This window comes from Bufo gargarizans, chromosome 3, assembly GCF_014858855.1.
Source record: "Bufo gargarizans isolate SCDJY-AF-19 chromosome 3, ASM1485885v1, whole genome shotgun sequence".
Lineage (NCBI taxonomy): Eukaryota > Metazoa > Chordata > Amphibia > Anura > Bufonidae > Bufo > Bufo gargarizans.
This window is the reverse complement of record NC_058082.1, coordinates 569134094-569151956: the sequence shown is the minus strand read 5'-3', so window position 1 is coordinate 569151956 and position 17863 is coordinate 569134094. Positions and strand designations below refer to the sequence as shown.

The following is a 17863-nucleotide window of genomic DNA, read 5'->3' as shown; positions in this document are numbered from 1 at the left end:
CATGGGAACGCTTCTGTGTTAGAATATACTGTCGGAAATGAGTTTTCACGAAGTGAAAACTTAGATCAGAAAAAGCTTTTATGCAGACGGATCTTCGGATCCGTCTGTATGAAAGCAACCTACGGCCACGGATCACGGACACGGATGCCAATCTTGTGTGCATCCGTGTTCTTTCACGGACCCATTGACTTGAATGGGTCCGTGAACCGTTGTCCGTCAAAAAAATAGGACAGGTCATATTTTTTTGACGGACAGGATACACGGATCACGGCCTCGGCTGCAAAACGGTGCATTTTCCGATTTTTCCACGGACCCATTGAAAGTCAATGGGTCCGCGAAAAAAAACTGAAAACGGCACAACGGCCACGGATGCACACAACGGTCGTGTGCATGAGGCCGAAGGTATATATAATTTACAATCCAAAAACCTTCAATTATACACAAGTGAGAAAAAAGCAAATACAGTAAAATCAAAGCCTTAACATCTATTCTTCCTTATACTGCCAACTAAATACTGGGGCTGTTTAGGCTGCCTACATTATTTTTGGGGGAGAGAAGGCTGCCATCATTTTGTATGACATTGTATTACATTTCTGAAGATCAAGCCCGTAATCTGGACATATATGGGAAATATAAGCCAGGATTCATCAATAGACAACCTTTGCTTTAGATAATATAACTAATCGGTACCGAAGAACATAAAGATCACATTTCTGGAACTTGACTAAGCTGAAGAGCCATTGTAATATATTTTAGGTCCATCACTTACTGCTCTTGTTAAAAATAACAGAGGGAAATCTGTTTTAATATTTTACAATCTATAGCATTGGATAATACGTATGACATATAAATATACCCCATAACAGACCCTAAAACACTCTGCAATCATCTTTTACATAAGTTAATTAAAGGGGTTGTCTCATCATGGACAATTGCGGCATATCGTTAGGATATGCCCCCATTGTTCTTTAGGTGCAGGTCCCACCGCTGGGACCTGCACCTATATCGAGAACGGAGCCCCGCAAGTGAAGGAGGGCGCACTGCGCATGCACAGCCGCCCTCTATTCATTTTCTATGGGGCCAGCGAAAATAGCCGAGCACTGGCTCGACTTTTTCCGTCGGCCCCCTAGAAATGAATAGTAGCGGGGACCATGCGTGCACTGTACGCTAATATTCACTTCTATGGGGAGCCGACTCTATGAGGACTCCAGTCCGGCCACTACCTTGCGGGGCTCTGTTCTCGATATAGGTGCAGGTGCCAGCGGTGGGACCTGCACCTATAAGACAATGGGGGCATATCCTAGAGATATGCCCCCATTGTCCATGATGAGACAACCCCTATAAATATATTGAGGTAATAAAGCATTTACAGGAGATGCATTAGACAAGCTTTGTCAAGATGTCAAGAGTATTATAGGTACTATACATACATATTATACAGAAATGGGTAATCCTATACAGATTGTCTTACATGGATTCTACAGGGATACACCTTTTAAGGCTTCCACAAGATGCCCTCACAGAAATTAGCTTGTGAAAGCCACTAAATCGCAGCTGGGTCTGGTGCTTCACCTTCCTATTGATCTCCTTCTTCGGGGATCAAATGAGTCTTCTCTGAGCTTTTGACTTCGGGGACTAATCATTACATGCAAATATACCCACTAGGGACTCTCTTTGATGGCATGTTGGAGATGCCCTGGGTTAAAGGGATGTCTCCTGTCAAGGAACTAAAGTAAATCTATGTAGTCATCTTTCTAAATGGTCTCCTGATGTACTTTATGATATGGTGTAAGAACATACAAATCATTTGGTAGTTCATTTATTCTTTCAGCATAGAACAGACATAGATCATCAGATACATCACAATAAAACTGTCTCAACTGAGACATGTGCAATTGACAGTTGAAGATCATGGTCTGGATCCCATATTTTTGGGCGCCTGCATTTTTGAGAAGATTAATGTTTTATAATATGCAAATGAGCTCCTAGGAGCAAAGACGACTGTGCCTTTGCACCTTGTTGCTCCTAGAGGCTCTGCTCACTGCCATTCATGTCATGCCCCCAACCAGTGACTGACAGGGCCAGGCAGTGAAGACATAATGTACTTGCCCTGTAGTTTCAAGTGAGTTTGTTCGGTGCATGGGCTCTACAGGGATGGAGATCACTTGGCGTTCCAGACCATGAACATCACTGTAACTAATGTAACCTCTTCTCCGTTTCTGCACTGAGGGTCTGGTGTGGCTTCTTTCTGGTCCCTGGTATGCAAACCTCTGGATGGGATCACATGCTGCTTGGGGAAACATCATCCCTACTTCTGACCTTGTGGCCAGAAGTAGCCAGACTAGACGCTCGGTGATCGAAAGGAGCAGTAGGGAGCAGGTGAGTTCCTTTCTACAAGATTACTATTAATTAAACATATGTGAAACTAAAATGATTGCTCACTATAGTGAGTACTGGTACTGTGCTGCACTTACTTTAAAGAACAGTTATGACCAAGTATGGAAACATCTAAAAAAGCAGAAACTCATTTGTCTCTGAACACTGTATAGATAGTTTATACAATTTTACTAAATTAACTGTAGAATTTTCTTAAAATAAAAAAAACAACACACTGTTCATGGTCATATTAATAGTCATCTGAAGTCTGTATTAAATACTGGAGAATAATACTAAGAGAGTGCTAATTTACATCTACAGTATATATACATAACTGGATACTTCAGACCCATTAAACTGGGCAGTAAATATCAGATGGAGAAGAACTGATTTCCACAAAATTATCCAGTTGTCTATGCTCCACCTTTCACAGAAGGGGCATTGCCACGTGTGAGAGTCTCGCAAAATGGGCTACAACTATAAGACAACTAAATCCCACACTCATTAAAATAAGACAGATAACAACAGATGACCAACTAGCCGATACGTTGGTTGCCTTTGTTGTAAGCTAGGGATGAGCGAACTTGTATTTTCGAGATCGGTGTACAGGTTTGGGTTATCTAAGAATCCTGTTATGGATTCCGCTACCACAGACCATAAGGGAATTCTATGATGGCATGCACCACGGAAGCCTATAAGAGGCATTCCGTATTGCATCCTTCATAATAAAAGTCTATGGCCAGCAATACAGGATGCTTCTGTGGTGCATGCCATCATAAAATTCCGTTATGGTCTGTGGTAGCCGAATCCATAACGGGATTCTTAGATAACCCGAACCCGTACACCGAACTTGAAAGTACACGTTTGCTCATCCCTATTATAAGCCACTGACAGGTCCATATGACTTCACTATTACAGTAAATTCTAATACTAATCACCATACAGGGGAAACCTAAATAATTAACAACAACTTGTGTAAAATAAGTATTCACAAAAAGGGACATTTGTGTTGTTAAATGTCCGACACTGAAGTCAGTTTATGTAATCTCCTTTGATCAGTCGCGTCTGCTCTTGATTTGGTAAGGGGTTTATGATTAATGTATCCATGACCGACATTTCATTCGCAAGTTTTCATTGTTCTTCATGAGTCTTGTGGGCTTGTCTGTGACTTCATTTAAAATGAATATTCATCAATTTCCATCTGTACTGTTGGCCCAGATTGGGAAAGTATCCAAATGAAACATGGGTCGGCCCCAGCTGTTGATAGCTATGGTGGTGCATACGACACCAATGACATTCATCATGATGCCAGTTTTCACCTAAAACAGAATAAAAACAATAAGATTTAGTAGATGGCATTTACTGTATATTTACTGCAATTAGTATAGAAAATGACTTCCCATAATAGAAAATCATGGTATATTGCTTATGATCATTGTGGTCCAACCTGTGAGACCAAGTGTGGTGTGGTGGGGGTGGTATCACACATCGTTTTTTTTCTGGCATTTTTGTGAGTGGTGGTGGTGGTGGTGGTGGGGGGAGGTTTGCTGGGGTTTTTCACCACTATTTTTAGGGGGAAAAATCCAGTTCCAGTTGTTGCATCAAAGTGTATGTGAAATATAAAACTTGGGTCAGTGTAATTTTTTTGTGGTGTTTTTACCCCTCATTTTGTGCAGTTATTGTCCCATTGACATACATAGTTTTTTTTTTATCCTCTGCTTGAAAAAAAAAAAACACATGTGCAATGCATGTTGTGTTTAATGGCATTTTGCCAATGTTTTTTTTTTATATACAGCTCTACAGAGGAAGTGACATTACAGGGGAGGTACATACTTTGCTATTTAAAAAAAATTACAGGTGCTAAAATACACTACATTGTCAAAAGTGCCCCCAAAATGCTGAGGAAAAAAAACACTGATCAAGTTGGGCATTACTTGAGGCTTTCTTCCCCCCCCCCGCCACAAAAAAAAAATAGCCAGGACAAAAACTGTGTGTGAATGAACATTGATGGTGGACGCCCTATATCTATCCATCTACAGGGAGTGCAGAATTATTAGGCAAATGAGTATTTTGACCACATCATCCTCTTTATGCATGTTGTCTTACTCCAAGCTGTTTAGGCTCGAAAGCCTACTACCAATTAAGCATATTAGGTGATGTGCATCTCTGTAATGAGAAGGGGTGTGGTCTAATGACATCAACACCCTATATCAGGTGTGCATAATTATTAGGCAACTTCCTTTCCTTTGGCAAAATGGGTCAAAAGAAGGACTTGACAGGCTCAGAAAAGTCAAAAATAGTGAGATATCTTGCAGAGGGATGCAGCACTCTTAAAATTGCAAAGCTTCTGAAGCGTGATCATCGAACAATCAAGCGTTTCATTCAAAATAGTCAACAGGGTCGCAAGAAGCGTGTGGAAAAACCAAGGCGCAAAATAACTGCCCATGAACTGAGAAAATTCAAGCGTGCAGCTGCCAAGATGCCACTTGCCACCAGTTTGGCCATATTTCAGAGCTGCAACATCACTGGAGTGCCCAAAAGCACAAGGTGTGCAATACTCAGAGACATGGCCAAGGTAAGAAAGGCTGAAAGACGACCACCACTGAACAAGACACACAAGCTGAAACGTCAAGACTGGGCCAAGAAATATCTCAAGACTGATTTTTCTAAGGTTTTATGGACTGATGAAATGAGAGTGAGTCTTGATGGGCCAGATGGATGGGCCAGTGGCTGGATTGGTAAAGGGCAGAGAGCTCCAGTCCGACTCAGACGCCAGCAAGGTGGAGGTGGAGTACTGGTTTGGGCTGGTATCATCAAAGATGAGCTTGTGGGGCCTTTTCGGGTTGAGGATGGAGTCAAGCTCAACTCCCAGTCCTACTGCCAGTTTCTGGAAGACACCTTCTTCAAGCAGTGGTACAGGAAAAAGTCTGCATCCTTCAAGAAAAACATGATTTTCATGCAGGACAATGCTCCATCACACGCGTCCAAGTACTCCACAGCGTGGCTGGCAAGAAAGGGTATAAAAGAAGAAAATCTAATGACATGGCCTCCTTTTTCACCTGATCTGAACCCCATTGAGAACCTGTGGTCCATCATCAAATGTGAGATTTACAAGGAGGGAAAACAGTACACCTCTCTGAACAGTGTCTGGGAGGCTGTGGTTGCTGCTGCACGCAATGTTGATGGTGAACAGATCAAAACACTGACAGAATCCATGGATGGCAGGCTTTTGAGTGTCCTTGCAAAGAAAGGTGGCTATATTGGTCACTGATTTGTTTTTGTTTTGTTTTTGAATGTCAGAAATGTATATTTGTGAATGTTGAGATGTTATATTGGTTTCACTGGTAAAAATAAATAATTGAAATGGGTATATATTTGTTTTTTGTTAAGTTGCCTAATAATTATGCACAGTAATAGTCACCTGCACACACAGATATCCCCCTAAAATAGCTAAAACTAAAAACAAACTAAAAACTACTTCCAAAAATATTCAGCTTTGATATTAATGAGTTTTTTGGGTTCATTGAGAACATGGTTGTTGTTCAATAATAAAATGAATCCTCAAAAATACAACTTGCCTAATAATTCTGCACTCCCTGTATCTATCTATCTATCTATCTATCTATCTATCTATTTGTACCTATTTGACACTGGCTGACCTGTTACATGTGCACTTGGCAGCTGCAGGCATCTGTGTTGGTCCCATGTTCCTATGTGCACATTACTGAGAAATATGATGTTTTAATAAGTTTTAATATATGCAAATGAGCCTCTAGAAGCAACGGGGGCATTGCTGTTACACCGACAGGCTCAGCTCTCTATCACTTTGATTGATTTTAGGAGAAGTCAGGACCAGGTGTGATCACATTTACACTGCTTAGCCCTGTCAATCAAAGTGCAGAGGGCGCATCAGTTGCAGAGAGAGTTGAGCCTCTAGGTGTAATGGCAATGGCCCCGTTGCACTTAGAGGCTCATTTGCATTTATTCAAACTTTTTCTCAGAGATGTGAGGAAATAAGAACATGGACCAACACAGATGCCTTCAGCTGCCAAGAGCACATGAAACAGGTCACCCAGTTCCATATGTACAGATCTGCAGATCATCTACAGATGTCCTTTAAATTGAAGTGGCAGATCACAAACTACACACAGTAGGGAAGATGTAATAAGGTCTATTTTGAATATTGTGCCCGCTCCATATTTATTTAGTGTCAGATTTATGACCAGTATGTATTTGGATTGTTAAATGTGTCTAAATATGTGATGTTGTTTTAGAAAGCTGTGAAGGGAAGATATGCCACAAAAATTCCTGTTTGCAAGACTATGTGCCATAGGACTTTATACCATCAGAATGTTACACTACTTTTTAGAATAAGAAAGAGAAGAAAATCCAGCTCTCTCCGGTGAAAAAATGCGAAACTTTATTCCAGCGAGTTAAAATCCATACAGGTGTACAAACACAGTCAACATGTTTCAGACCTCAAAAGAATATGGGTCCTTCCTCATGACAAACGTGTTAATGAAATGGGAGCTCTCCCTTAAGTAGCCCAAGCTAACCCCAGGCTGATAGATATCACCTGGGAGGTGGAGACCCAAGGGGGCGTTCCCATGCACATGACAAAATAGAAACCCTATTAAACAATGGCAGACACCAGCAAAAGAAAACACTTACATATAGATAAATTGAGTCACTAAAAACAGTGATCATTGTACTAAGTAAAAATACAAGTACAAACAGAGCAAAAGTACTAATAGCAAAGCATATGTGTGGTAGAAAAGACGAAACGGTCCCAAATCAATACTGTAAGATGAGATCATGGCGTCTATTTAAACCACAGGGCTGGCGAGATTCTAACTGGAAGATCCAGAAAGCCTCCCTATTGAGGAGTTTCCTCCTGTGATCTCCCCCTCTAGGCGGCAAAAAAACTCTTTCTATACCCTTTACTAGTAGGTGGGATACATCACCAGCATGTACCACTGCAAAATGCAGGCTGACTGCAGAGACATTCCGGTCCTTATAATGAGGCACATCGGAAATGTGTCTGCGAATCCGATTTTTTAAGGGGGTAGTGGTGCAGCCCACATACAACAAAGAACAAGCCGTACATGTAACAAGATACACCACGTATTTGGTGTTACAATTGATGTAGGATTGAATATTGTATACCCTCTCGTTATTCATGGACTTGAACGTTTTTTCAGTAGTCATATGTTGGCAACAAATGCATTTTTTATGACCACACTTAAAGTTACCTTTATGCTGTAACCAGGTGGCTTGTGGTTTTTTGGACACTGAAAAAAAGCTAGGGCTAATAATATTGCCTAGGGTGGGTGCTTTCTTAGCTACACACTTTATTCCGTTAGACACAATATCAGACCACTCGCCATCAAAATTAAGTACATTAAAATATTTCTTCATAATTTTACATATGGCAGAAAACTCTTGGCTATATTGTGTAACGAAATAAGTTGCTTGCTGGCAATGATTAAAATCCACTGGTGACCTACGTGCCTGAGATTGTTCCGGAAAAATCAACGACTGTCTATTAATTTGTGAAACCATTTTTTTAGCATGTTGTATATCTTGCTGTGAATAGTCCCTACGTAACAGTCTCTTAGTAATGTTAGAGGCTTCTGTTTCAAAAGCTCTCTGATCGGAACAATTGCGACGGGCACGTATAAGTTCACCCCTGGGGATGCTATGCATAGTATGGGAAGGATGGCATGACTGGGCCAGAAGTATGGTATTACCTGCTAATTGTTTGCGATAAGTCAATGTGTTGACTGCACTAGTGGAGGGATCCCCCCTCAGGCACAGATCCAAAAATTGAATTTCAGTTTGGTGAGTATGAAACACAAATTGTATATCATCCACCTTGGAATTAAAATATTCCATTAACTCCGGTATGGACGTCACATCACCAGACCACACCATCAGCAGGTCATCGATGTAACGTCCATACCAGAGCAGGTGGTCCAGGAGTGGGAGGGTGTCGATGAGGAGAAAGCATCCCTCCCACCATGCCATAAATATATTAGCTATGGAGGGAGAGAACTTGGCCCCCATCGACACCCCCGACACCTGTAAATAAAAATTCTCACCAAACAGAAAATAATTGTGCCTGAGGAGGAAATCCACCACATGGACAACATATTCCCTCAGTGTCTGGGTGTAATCACTATAATGTTCAAAAAACCACCTCAGCGCAATGATAGCCAAATTGTGGGGAATATTGGTGTATAAGGACGTAATGTCCGCTGTTACCCATGAGTAGTTGTCCCTCCACTTAAAATCAGCAAAAGCTTGTAGCACCGCCCTAGTGTCCTTGAGAAACCCTGGAATGAGTGGTATCAGGGGCTGTAACAGGGAGTCAACCCACTCAGAGAATCGCTCAGAGTATGAGCCTATACCAGCCACAATGGGTCTGAGGGGTGGAGGGAATACATCTTTGTGGACTTTGGGTAAAGCATGAAAAATAGGAGCTATAGGGTGTTCCACAAAGATGTACTCCCGCTCCCTAACACTAAGACAGCCACATGATACCCCACAGTCCAGGAGTTTCTTCATTTCTGATTGAAAATTCCTCAGTGGATCACTGGTCAGGCGGACATAAACATTAGTATCATCCAGCATGGTAGTGACAAGGGATCCATATAGGCCCTTGTCCAATACCACTACTGACCCCCCCTTATCTGCCTCCTTGACAATAATGTCCTCCCTTGCTCCTAAATCTCGCAAGGCAGTTTTTTCCGCTATGGTCATGTTAGAATAGCTCTGTGTCCTAGAAATATCATACAAGAGACATAATTCTTTTTCAACCAATTCTTGGTATTTATCTAAAGCAATTGATCGAGATTGAATAGGGTAAAAATCCCTATTACATGTTTTGAATTACTACTTTTTAGACCTCCTGAGCTGGTGTAGATTTTGTCCAAAACATGTGACAAAAACTAAGACTGCAACAAAACAAGGTGCAAAATAGGACTAGATAAAAAGTTGGCACAAAAGTTTGGCTGAAAAAATGGAGTCTAGCATGTCATAAGTAAAACGAAATTGTGGCGTGTACACTTCATTTATTTGGTGTAGTATGCGGGTCCTACATATTCTGGTGCAAGTCAAGACACTTTCCAGGTGCAGGGACATTGGTATATCTGCAGCAGTCTTCTTATAGGTAGCTATCTCCCTTGCCCAACCACCCTCACCGGTGGTCTCTTATTCACAAAAATCTAAAAGGGTAGTTACCATATCCAACACACGAAGATGTCCATATGAGAAGACAATGGCATTTGGTGGTGTGGCCACAGGTAACATAAAAGCAAAGGAAGTGCTGAGAGTGCAAGGGATCATGATGTATAGTGGGTTTACCATGATTGATTTTGCCTAGAATGAGAAAAAGACGTAAAAAGGGAGTATTAGAGCAGTCATTATAATGAGGCGGTGGGGGTTATCAGCCGATCATCATCAATCAGGTTTTTAATTAAAAAGAATGATATTCCTACCATGGAGGCAAGAATTGGGAGAAAGAGGGTTGCTGTGGCAACATTGCTGGCACATTCGGTAAATACGGCAATCAACAAAGACAAGATGATGGCAATGGCCCATGCTGGAATGCTATGCAAAAACGTCATCTGTTCACCCAGCCAAGATGACAGTCCTGAGGCCTGCAAAGATAAGGAAAATTGAGAGGGATGAACAACTTGTCCATACTTCACTGTCACATCTTTAAAGGAGTTTCTACTTTTTTTTTAAAATTTTTTATTTACACCTCAGACTGAAATACCTGTGACGAAATTCATACTACTGTCACTCCATTCTGGCTCCCTACCTCTCTTCAACTTCCGAGTGGACAGGGTCATATGTGCCACTGCAGCAAATCACTGGCCTTAATGGTGACATGTCCCCAAGTGGCCCATATCGGCTGGGTCATGTGCTGCTTGGGATGATTAGCCATAGCGGTGCATGTATACATGTCCATGTAAATTGACAGATGTGGACCGGAAGACCAATGAAGAGAGCAAGGGAGCTGGAATGGAGCGGCGGGGAGCAGGAGGGTATGGATGTCTCCACGCGTATTCTGTTCTGGTATGAAAAAAAAAAACCTTTGTTGTCAAGCAGTAAATTCATCCAAACATTCTCAACACCCAAAAACATGATTTGATTTCCAATAATTTATAGAGCACAGGCAAGTTCCTCAGCGATGAACTTTGACCCAGTCATCTTTTTAAAAATTCCAGGTGAGAACCTCCAGCACAATCCAAGTGTCCTAATGTTCTTGAACGACAGCTGCACTACACCAGAAGATGGGGAGGGATGGGGACTCCTGAGCTTATGCACTGTATTGAGTGGAGTCCAATGCGGCTCAAAACAAGCAAGTGACCCAGTGTTTATGTCAGGGTTCCTGTCATCGGCTTATGCTGTCCTCAAACAGGAACCTAAACTGGTGACAGATTCCCTCAAAAACTTGTGCTTCATTAAAGACTATGTACACCTTCAGATGCAATTTTTTTTAATGATTGCATGTGATTCATTTTTGGCAAAAAATAATTTTTTCAATTGGCCTTTATTAAAATGTTGAGCCGTTCTGACACAAAGGGTTAACTGTTTTTCTAGCTGTGTAACTGTATGAAATATAAATATAATTTATTGGCATAATTCATGATTGACAATTCATATATAAAACAAGTGCAGGGAAAAAGGCAACATGGATGTCGCCTTTTTCCCGGCACTTGTTTTTATATATGAATTGTCAATCATGAATTATGCCAATAAATTATATTTATATTTCATGTGGTCTGGTCATTTTTAATAGGTATATGTATATGCTTTTGCCATAGGCATGTGTGGATTGCATATTACATGGTGTTGATATATATGGGCGGTTACTCAATTTTTTTATGATTTTTTTGGCTTACACATTATTTTTTTAGCTGTGCAACTGGTACGTTCACTTTCACTTTGTGCCAGTCATCTAATAAATCTTATCTGTAAACTACTGAAAGGTCATAAACACATATTTAAGCCACATTCTTATCAGTAGTATGAGTGTTTCTGAGCTATAATGAGTGTTTAGGAGGTCAGAGAGCAGAGATAAGGAGTCCATCAGCTCCTGGTCTGACGGAAAAGACAGAAAATCTAAAGGGTGCTACTAGAGCATGTCAGCTCTGTACAGAAAAATGGACGCCATATTTTTTAATAAAGACCAATTCAAAAAATTATTTCTAACTCAAAATGAGTACAATGCAATAATTTAAAAAAATGGCCCTCAAAGGTGCACATAGACTTTAAGACATGTCAAAAGCTATCACTGGTGGTCTTTAAGCTGGGACCTTACCAATCAGCAAGAATGCAGAAGTCACAGCACATTACTTGTTGATTTAACATCTGCAGCCACTCCAGCCTTTATGATGTGACCTACCAAAAGCCATATGTTTTTACATCAACATTCTTGTACTGCATTGTATGCATTTTGTTATTTTTTTCACTATTTTGGGGTTTATGTAATGTATTGAAAAAAATATTAACACTTTCTAGGAGGAAATGCAAAAAACAGCAATTCTGCAAGTGTTTTTCTATTTTTTTTTTTGCCATGTGGTATAAATAACGTGTTGAGTCAGTACGATTGTGGTTATGTTTTACTACATTTCTACAATGCGCAATCATTCATTTTTTTATTTTTAAGAGCTGTGTGAGGGATTGCTTTTAGCAGGACAAGCTGTAGTTTCCACTACTTTGGGTTGCATTAGACAATTAAAGAAAAGGCATCCAACGTTTTCAACTAGAAAATATGTTTATATAACCATATAAAATCCTTTCTGAGGTGCAGTGCGTTTCAGCCTGCAGAATGGGTCTTAATCTTAAGACTTTTTTTTCTTCATTTTTGTGAGGCAGATTGAACAAATACCAGCAATTCTGGATTTTTTTTAAGTATGCACCATGTGGTAATTTTATGCTGTGGATCAGGATGACTACAATGTTTTTTTTTTAGGTTTTACTACTTTTGCACAGTAAATACATTTAAAGAACATAACATTTCTATTTTTCAATGGACGGAGCTGCGCGAGGGCTTGTTTTTATTGGTACCACTTTTGTGATACCTATGACTTTTTGATAACTTTGATTGCAGATTGCTCATTTTGTGTTTCATGTGAGATGGCACTTATAGACCTGTCATTGAATAATTAATTAATCAGTCCTTTGTTACCACTGCCAATATACTGCCCTGCCCATTACTTCCATAGGCTTTGTTAGGGTATATGGAAAGGGGTTGTGCACAGGGTTTAACTATAAAAACATGTTGATACTTACATCACTCCCTTTGGCCAAGGCAAAGCCTCCACCTAGAAGAAGTACAATACTCCAGGGCATCTTCTTATGAACCACTTTCCATGTCAGTAGTGGTGCAGACATAAATGACTCATTCTCTATAAAAATTAAGAAGAATTCAGTTTCTAACCACCACAAGAAATGATGGCATATCAACACTGGCAGTTCTGTATCTTGTATAGGGTATCACACAGTGTGCCCACACATGTGGTGTGCTCTCTGCTGCAAACTGTGACATGGAATCCTTGCTTCCACAGACCCCTCGAAATATTTATTTCATAACCTATCGCATGGTTGAGTATCCTGTTAATATTGTCACTTTAACCACCTTGTTCCAGAGTCGTGGAAGCCAAAACCTTAACAATGGGTTAAATTTTAAAGGCTTTTCTCAGGTCAATAACCCCTGTTTATCGGGGCATATCCAGGTCACAGTGGGGTGTCCTTACTCTATATGAACCTGTATGAGGATGAGACATCTATTTCCCTAAATGAGCACATGTAATACTGCAATTTACACAGGTAAATGAACAGCAAACAGAAGCCTCTGACAAGACAACCCTTTTAAAGAGGTTTTCCGGTAATATTGATTTTTAAACAAGTGCCTGCTGCCTGCCCCCTGAAATAGAAGATTCATACTTTCATGCTCTAAAAATAAACTGTCAGATGAAATGCAGAATGTAAAAGTAAATTCCTCATTAAAAGTGCCCTGTCTGACCCAGAAAGAAGTACAGCGGATTAAAACAGACAAATCGCCAGAACCAGATGGCATACACCCCCGTATCCTAAAATAATTAAGTAATGTCATAGCCAGTCCCTTATTTCTGATATTTAACGACTCTATACTGACAGGGAGTGTTCCACAGGATTGGCGCATAGCAAATGTGGTGCCAATATTTAAAAAGGGTCCAAAAACAGAGCCCAGAAACTATAGGCCGGTAAGTTTAACATCTGTCGTGGGTAAACTGTTTGAAGGTTTTCTAAGAGATGCTATCTTGGAGTACCTCAATGAAAGTAAGCAAATAACACCATATCAGCATAGCTTCATAAGGGATCGGTCATGTCAAACTAATTTAATCAGTTTCTATGAGGAGGTAAGTTCTAGACTTGACAGCGGTGAATCAATGGATGTCGTATATCTGGACTTCTCCAAAGCATTTGACACTGTACCACATAAAGGGTTAGTATATAAAATGAGAATGCTCGGACTGGGAGAAAATGTCTGTATGTGGGTAAGTAACTGGCTCAATGATAGAAAACAGAGGGTGGTTATTAATGGTACACACTCAGATTTGGTCACTGTCACTAATGGGGTACCACAGGGGTCAGTATTGGAGGGGTCACCATCACTAGTGGAGTACCTCAGGGGTCAGTATTGGGCCCTATTCTCTTCAATATATTTATTAATGATCTTGTAGAAGGCTTGCACAGTAAAATATCAATTTTTGCAGACGACACTAAACTGTGTAAAGTTATTAACACGGAAGAGGACAATATACTACTACAGAGGGATCTGGATAGATTGCAGGCTTGGGCAGAGAAGTGGCAGATGAGGTTTAATTCTGACAAATGTAAGGTTATGCACATGGGAAGGAATAATGCAAGTCACCCATACATACTAAATGGTAAAACACTGGGTAACACTGACACGGAAAAGGACCTAGGAATTTTAATAAACAGCAAACTAAGCAGTAAAAACCAGTGTCAGGCAGCTGCTGCCAAGGCCAATAAGTTAATGGGTTGCATAAAAAAGGGGCATAGATTCCTGTGATGAGAACATAGTCCTACCACTTTACAAATCAATAGTCAGACCACACATGGAGTACTGTGTACAGTTCTGGGCTCCTGTGAACAAGGCAGACATAGCAGAGCTGGAGAGGGTTCAAAGGAGGGCAAGTAAAGTAATAACTGGAATGAGTGGACTACAGTACCCTGAAAGAGTATCAAAATTAGGGTTATTCACTTTATAAAAAAGATGACTGAGAGGAGATCTAATAACTATGTATAAATATATCAGGGGTCAGTACAGAGATCTATCCCATCAGCTATTTATCCCCAGGACTTTGACTGTGACGAGGGGACATCCTCTGCGTCTGGAGAAAAGAAGGTTTGTACACAAACATAGAAGAGGATTCTTTACGGTAAGAGCAGTGAGACTATGGAACTCTCTGTCTGAGGAGGTGGTGAGGGAGAATTCACTAAAAGAGTTCAGGAGGGGCCTGGATGTATTTCTGGAGTGTAATAATATTACAGGCTATAGCTACTAGAGGGGGGTCGTTGATCCAGGGAATTATTCTGATTGCCTGATTGGAAAGTGGGGAAAATTGGCTTCTACCTCACAGGTAGAAGCCAATTCCTCTGGATCAACTGGCAGGATAACAGGCTGAACTGGATGGACAGATGTCTTTTTTCGGCCTTATAAATTACGTTACTATGTATATTACTCCTGTCCTCCTCGCTGCCTCCACTTTCTCCATCTTCCAGACCCCGTACTGTTTACATCCAGCAGTGCATGGACATAGTCACATGCATCACTCTGGCCAATGACTGGCTTCAGCGGTGATATGCTGCTTGTGGCCACGTCACAGCTGCAGCCAGTCATTGGCTGGAACGTTGCATGTGACCATGACCATACACTTCTGAATGTAAAAAGGGCAAGGACTAGAACATAGATAAAGCAGAAGCAGCGAGGAGGACCGGAGCAGCGTGGGGCAGATAAGTATGAATCTTCTATTTTAAGGGGCAGGCTGCTTAAAAATTTATATTACTGGAAAACCCTTTTAAGATCATGTTTTATGTATTTTTTAGACCTGTGATGGCTAACCTTCGGCACTCCAGCTGTGGTAAAACTACAACTCCCAAGATATACTCTTGCTTGGCTGTTCTCAGAACTGCATAGAAATGAATAGAGTATGCTGAGAGTCGTAGTTTCACCACAGCTGGAGTGCTGGAGGTTGGCCATCACTGGTCTAGACCATTTTGAAACTATGTCATCATATCAACAACTTTATAACTTCTTTATTATTATACTGGTTTTAATGCACGAAGACCAGCAAATCACTTGATACATTAATATACATCAGCTGATGCATGGAAAAATCAAGTTTACCTGTCAATGAAAATAGTCAGCATGGAGCAAAATTATGAAAACTTCAATTTGTCTGCTTCAACGAATTTCACATAGAAATTTGCTCCTTGACGAATTACTTCGTCATGAAGCACATTTCTTTGTAAGTAGTGGGCGCAATGACGGGGAACGGTGATTGCGCCCCCCCCCCCCGTCATTGAACCCCTCAGATGCCGAGTTCATTGCTGATCGTGGCATCTAAGGAGAAAAATGAGGGCTTTCAGGGGTTTAAAAAAATACCTCATCCGTTTGAGCTTGTAGAGGCCGCCACGGCCATCTTGATTGGAGATAACGCGCAAAAACGTGCGTGGTGCGTGAAGACGTCATCACACTTGCCAGCGTGGAGATGTCATACATCACCATGCATGAGATTTTGCCGGGATCTTCAATCAAGATGGCCATGGCAGCCTCTACATTATGTTGACTTGGATTAGCATTGAATAGAGTTTTTGGATGACAGTTTTACCTTCTTCTGGATCTTCAAGATCAAAGCTGTTTTGTTTGTGACATGAAAACTTGGGTCTTTTTGCTGGTAGAATAAAAAGAAGGACAGCTATAAAGATTGCAACCGTGGCATCTGTTACATACCTGCAATTAAAAAGAGAAGATAAAGTAAGGATTATAGATTGTTTTTTTTCTCAATATTAATGGTTAATGACCAGACACCTAGTAATTTCCCTACAAACGGAAAACGCTACTCATAGAATACCACTAAGCAAAAAAAAATATTCTTATGATGCTCATCATGTCTGCATATACTCCCTCTATTTTCTACCTCTAGGAATTAGCAATTATAGTTGTTTTCATACAAACGAAGAATGTGTAACAAATGATAGGTTGGACATGATGGACCTGTGTCTTTTTTCAACTTTATCAAGTATGCTTCATGCCAAACATTTATGGGTGATACTTCAGAGCAGCCTTGGTGTCCGTGGCCATTCTTATGATCTCATTTTATTTATAAAAAGTTGCTTGACTTTGATGGTCTTAGGCCTCTTTCACACGGGCGTCATGTTTTTTGCCCGGATAAGAGGCGGGTGCGTTGCGGGAAAATGCGCAATTTTTCCGCGCGAGTGCAAAACATTGTCATGCGTTTTGCACTCGCGTGAGAAAAATCGCGCATGTTTGGTACCCAAACCCGAACTTCTTCACAGAAGTTCGGGCTTGGGATTGATGTTCTGAAGATTGTATCACAAAATTGTATCACATGGTGATGGAGCATGTGATCTGACGTCATCAAAGGTCCTTTAGCCCAAGCCCACAGCTAGCAAAGAACAGACCGGGAACGAACTACGCGAACAAGAGGATAAGGTGAGTTAACTTTTTTATTTTTTTAACCCTTCCAGCACTATTATACTATGCATTCTGTAGTCAGAATGCTATTATTTTCCCTTATAACCATGTTATAAGGGAAAATAATACAGTGAATAGACTGTCACCTAGAACCCATGCGTGAAAATCGCACCGCATCCGCACTTGCTTGCGGATGCTTGCGATTTTCACGCAACCCCATTCACTTCTATGGGGCCTGCGTTGCGTGGATTATCGCACCGCAACGCACAAAGAGGAGCATGCTGCGATTTTCACGCAACGCATAAGTGATGCGTGAAAATCACCGCTCATGTGAACAGCCCCATAGAAATGAATGGGTCAGGATTCAGTGCGGGTGCAATGCGTTCAACTCACACATCGCAGCCGCGCGGAATACTCGCCTGTGTGAAAGGGGCCTTAAAGGTGGCCACTTACATTAGTCGAAAGTAGGTCAAAAGGGGCAATTTCAACCAAAACCATCACTCATCGAGTGAGTCGAAAATTATTGTCCAAAAGTTTGACAAGAGATCTTTTTTTGAAAGAACATTCCCAGAAAGCTCTTTTGCACATCGCCCGGTTTCAACAACTGTAACGTTCAATATGGAGTAAAATGTGTATGGCCGTGTCTGCAAACAATTGTTCACCAGATGTTTCTTCAACTGTTGTTCAACCATCAACCTACTTCTATCTGATAATATGTATGGCCTCTTAACGGGTTTGTACCAGCTC

At 40.9% G+C, this 17863-nt stretch overlaps 1 protein-coding gene across 1 annotated transcript in view; it reads right to left on the bottom strand.

Moving 5' to 3' along the window:
- Positions 1-1803: 1803 nt before the first annotated feature.
- Positions 1804-17863, bottom strand: part of LOC122930736 (solute carrier family 13 member 5-like) — an 85513-nt gene continuing 69453 nt past the window's right edge. The window contains exons 9-13 of the mRNA XM_044284311.1: positions 16290-16411; positions 12682-12797; positions 9876-10037; positions 9619-9756; positions 1804-3695 (exon numbers count right to left, since the gene is read on the bottom strand). Of these exons, the coding sequence (XP_044140246.1) occupies positions 3567-3695; positions 9619-9756; positions 9876-10037; positions 12682-12797; positions 16290-16411 (667 nt within the window). The 3' untranslated portion in view covers positions 1804-3566. The remainder of the gene's footprint in view (positions 3696-9618; positions 9757-9875; positions 10038-12681; positions 12798-16289; positions 16412-17863) is intronic.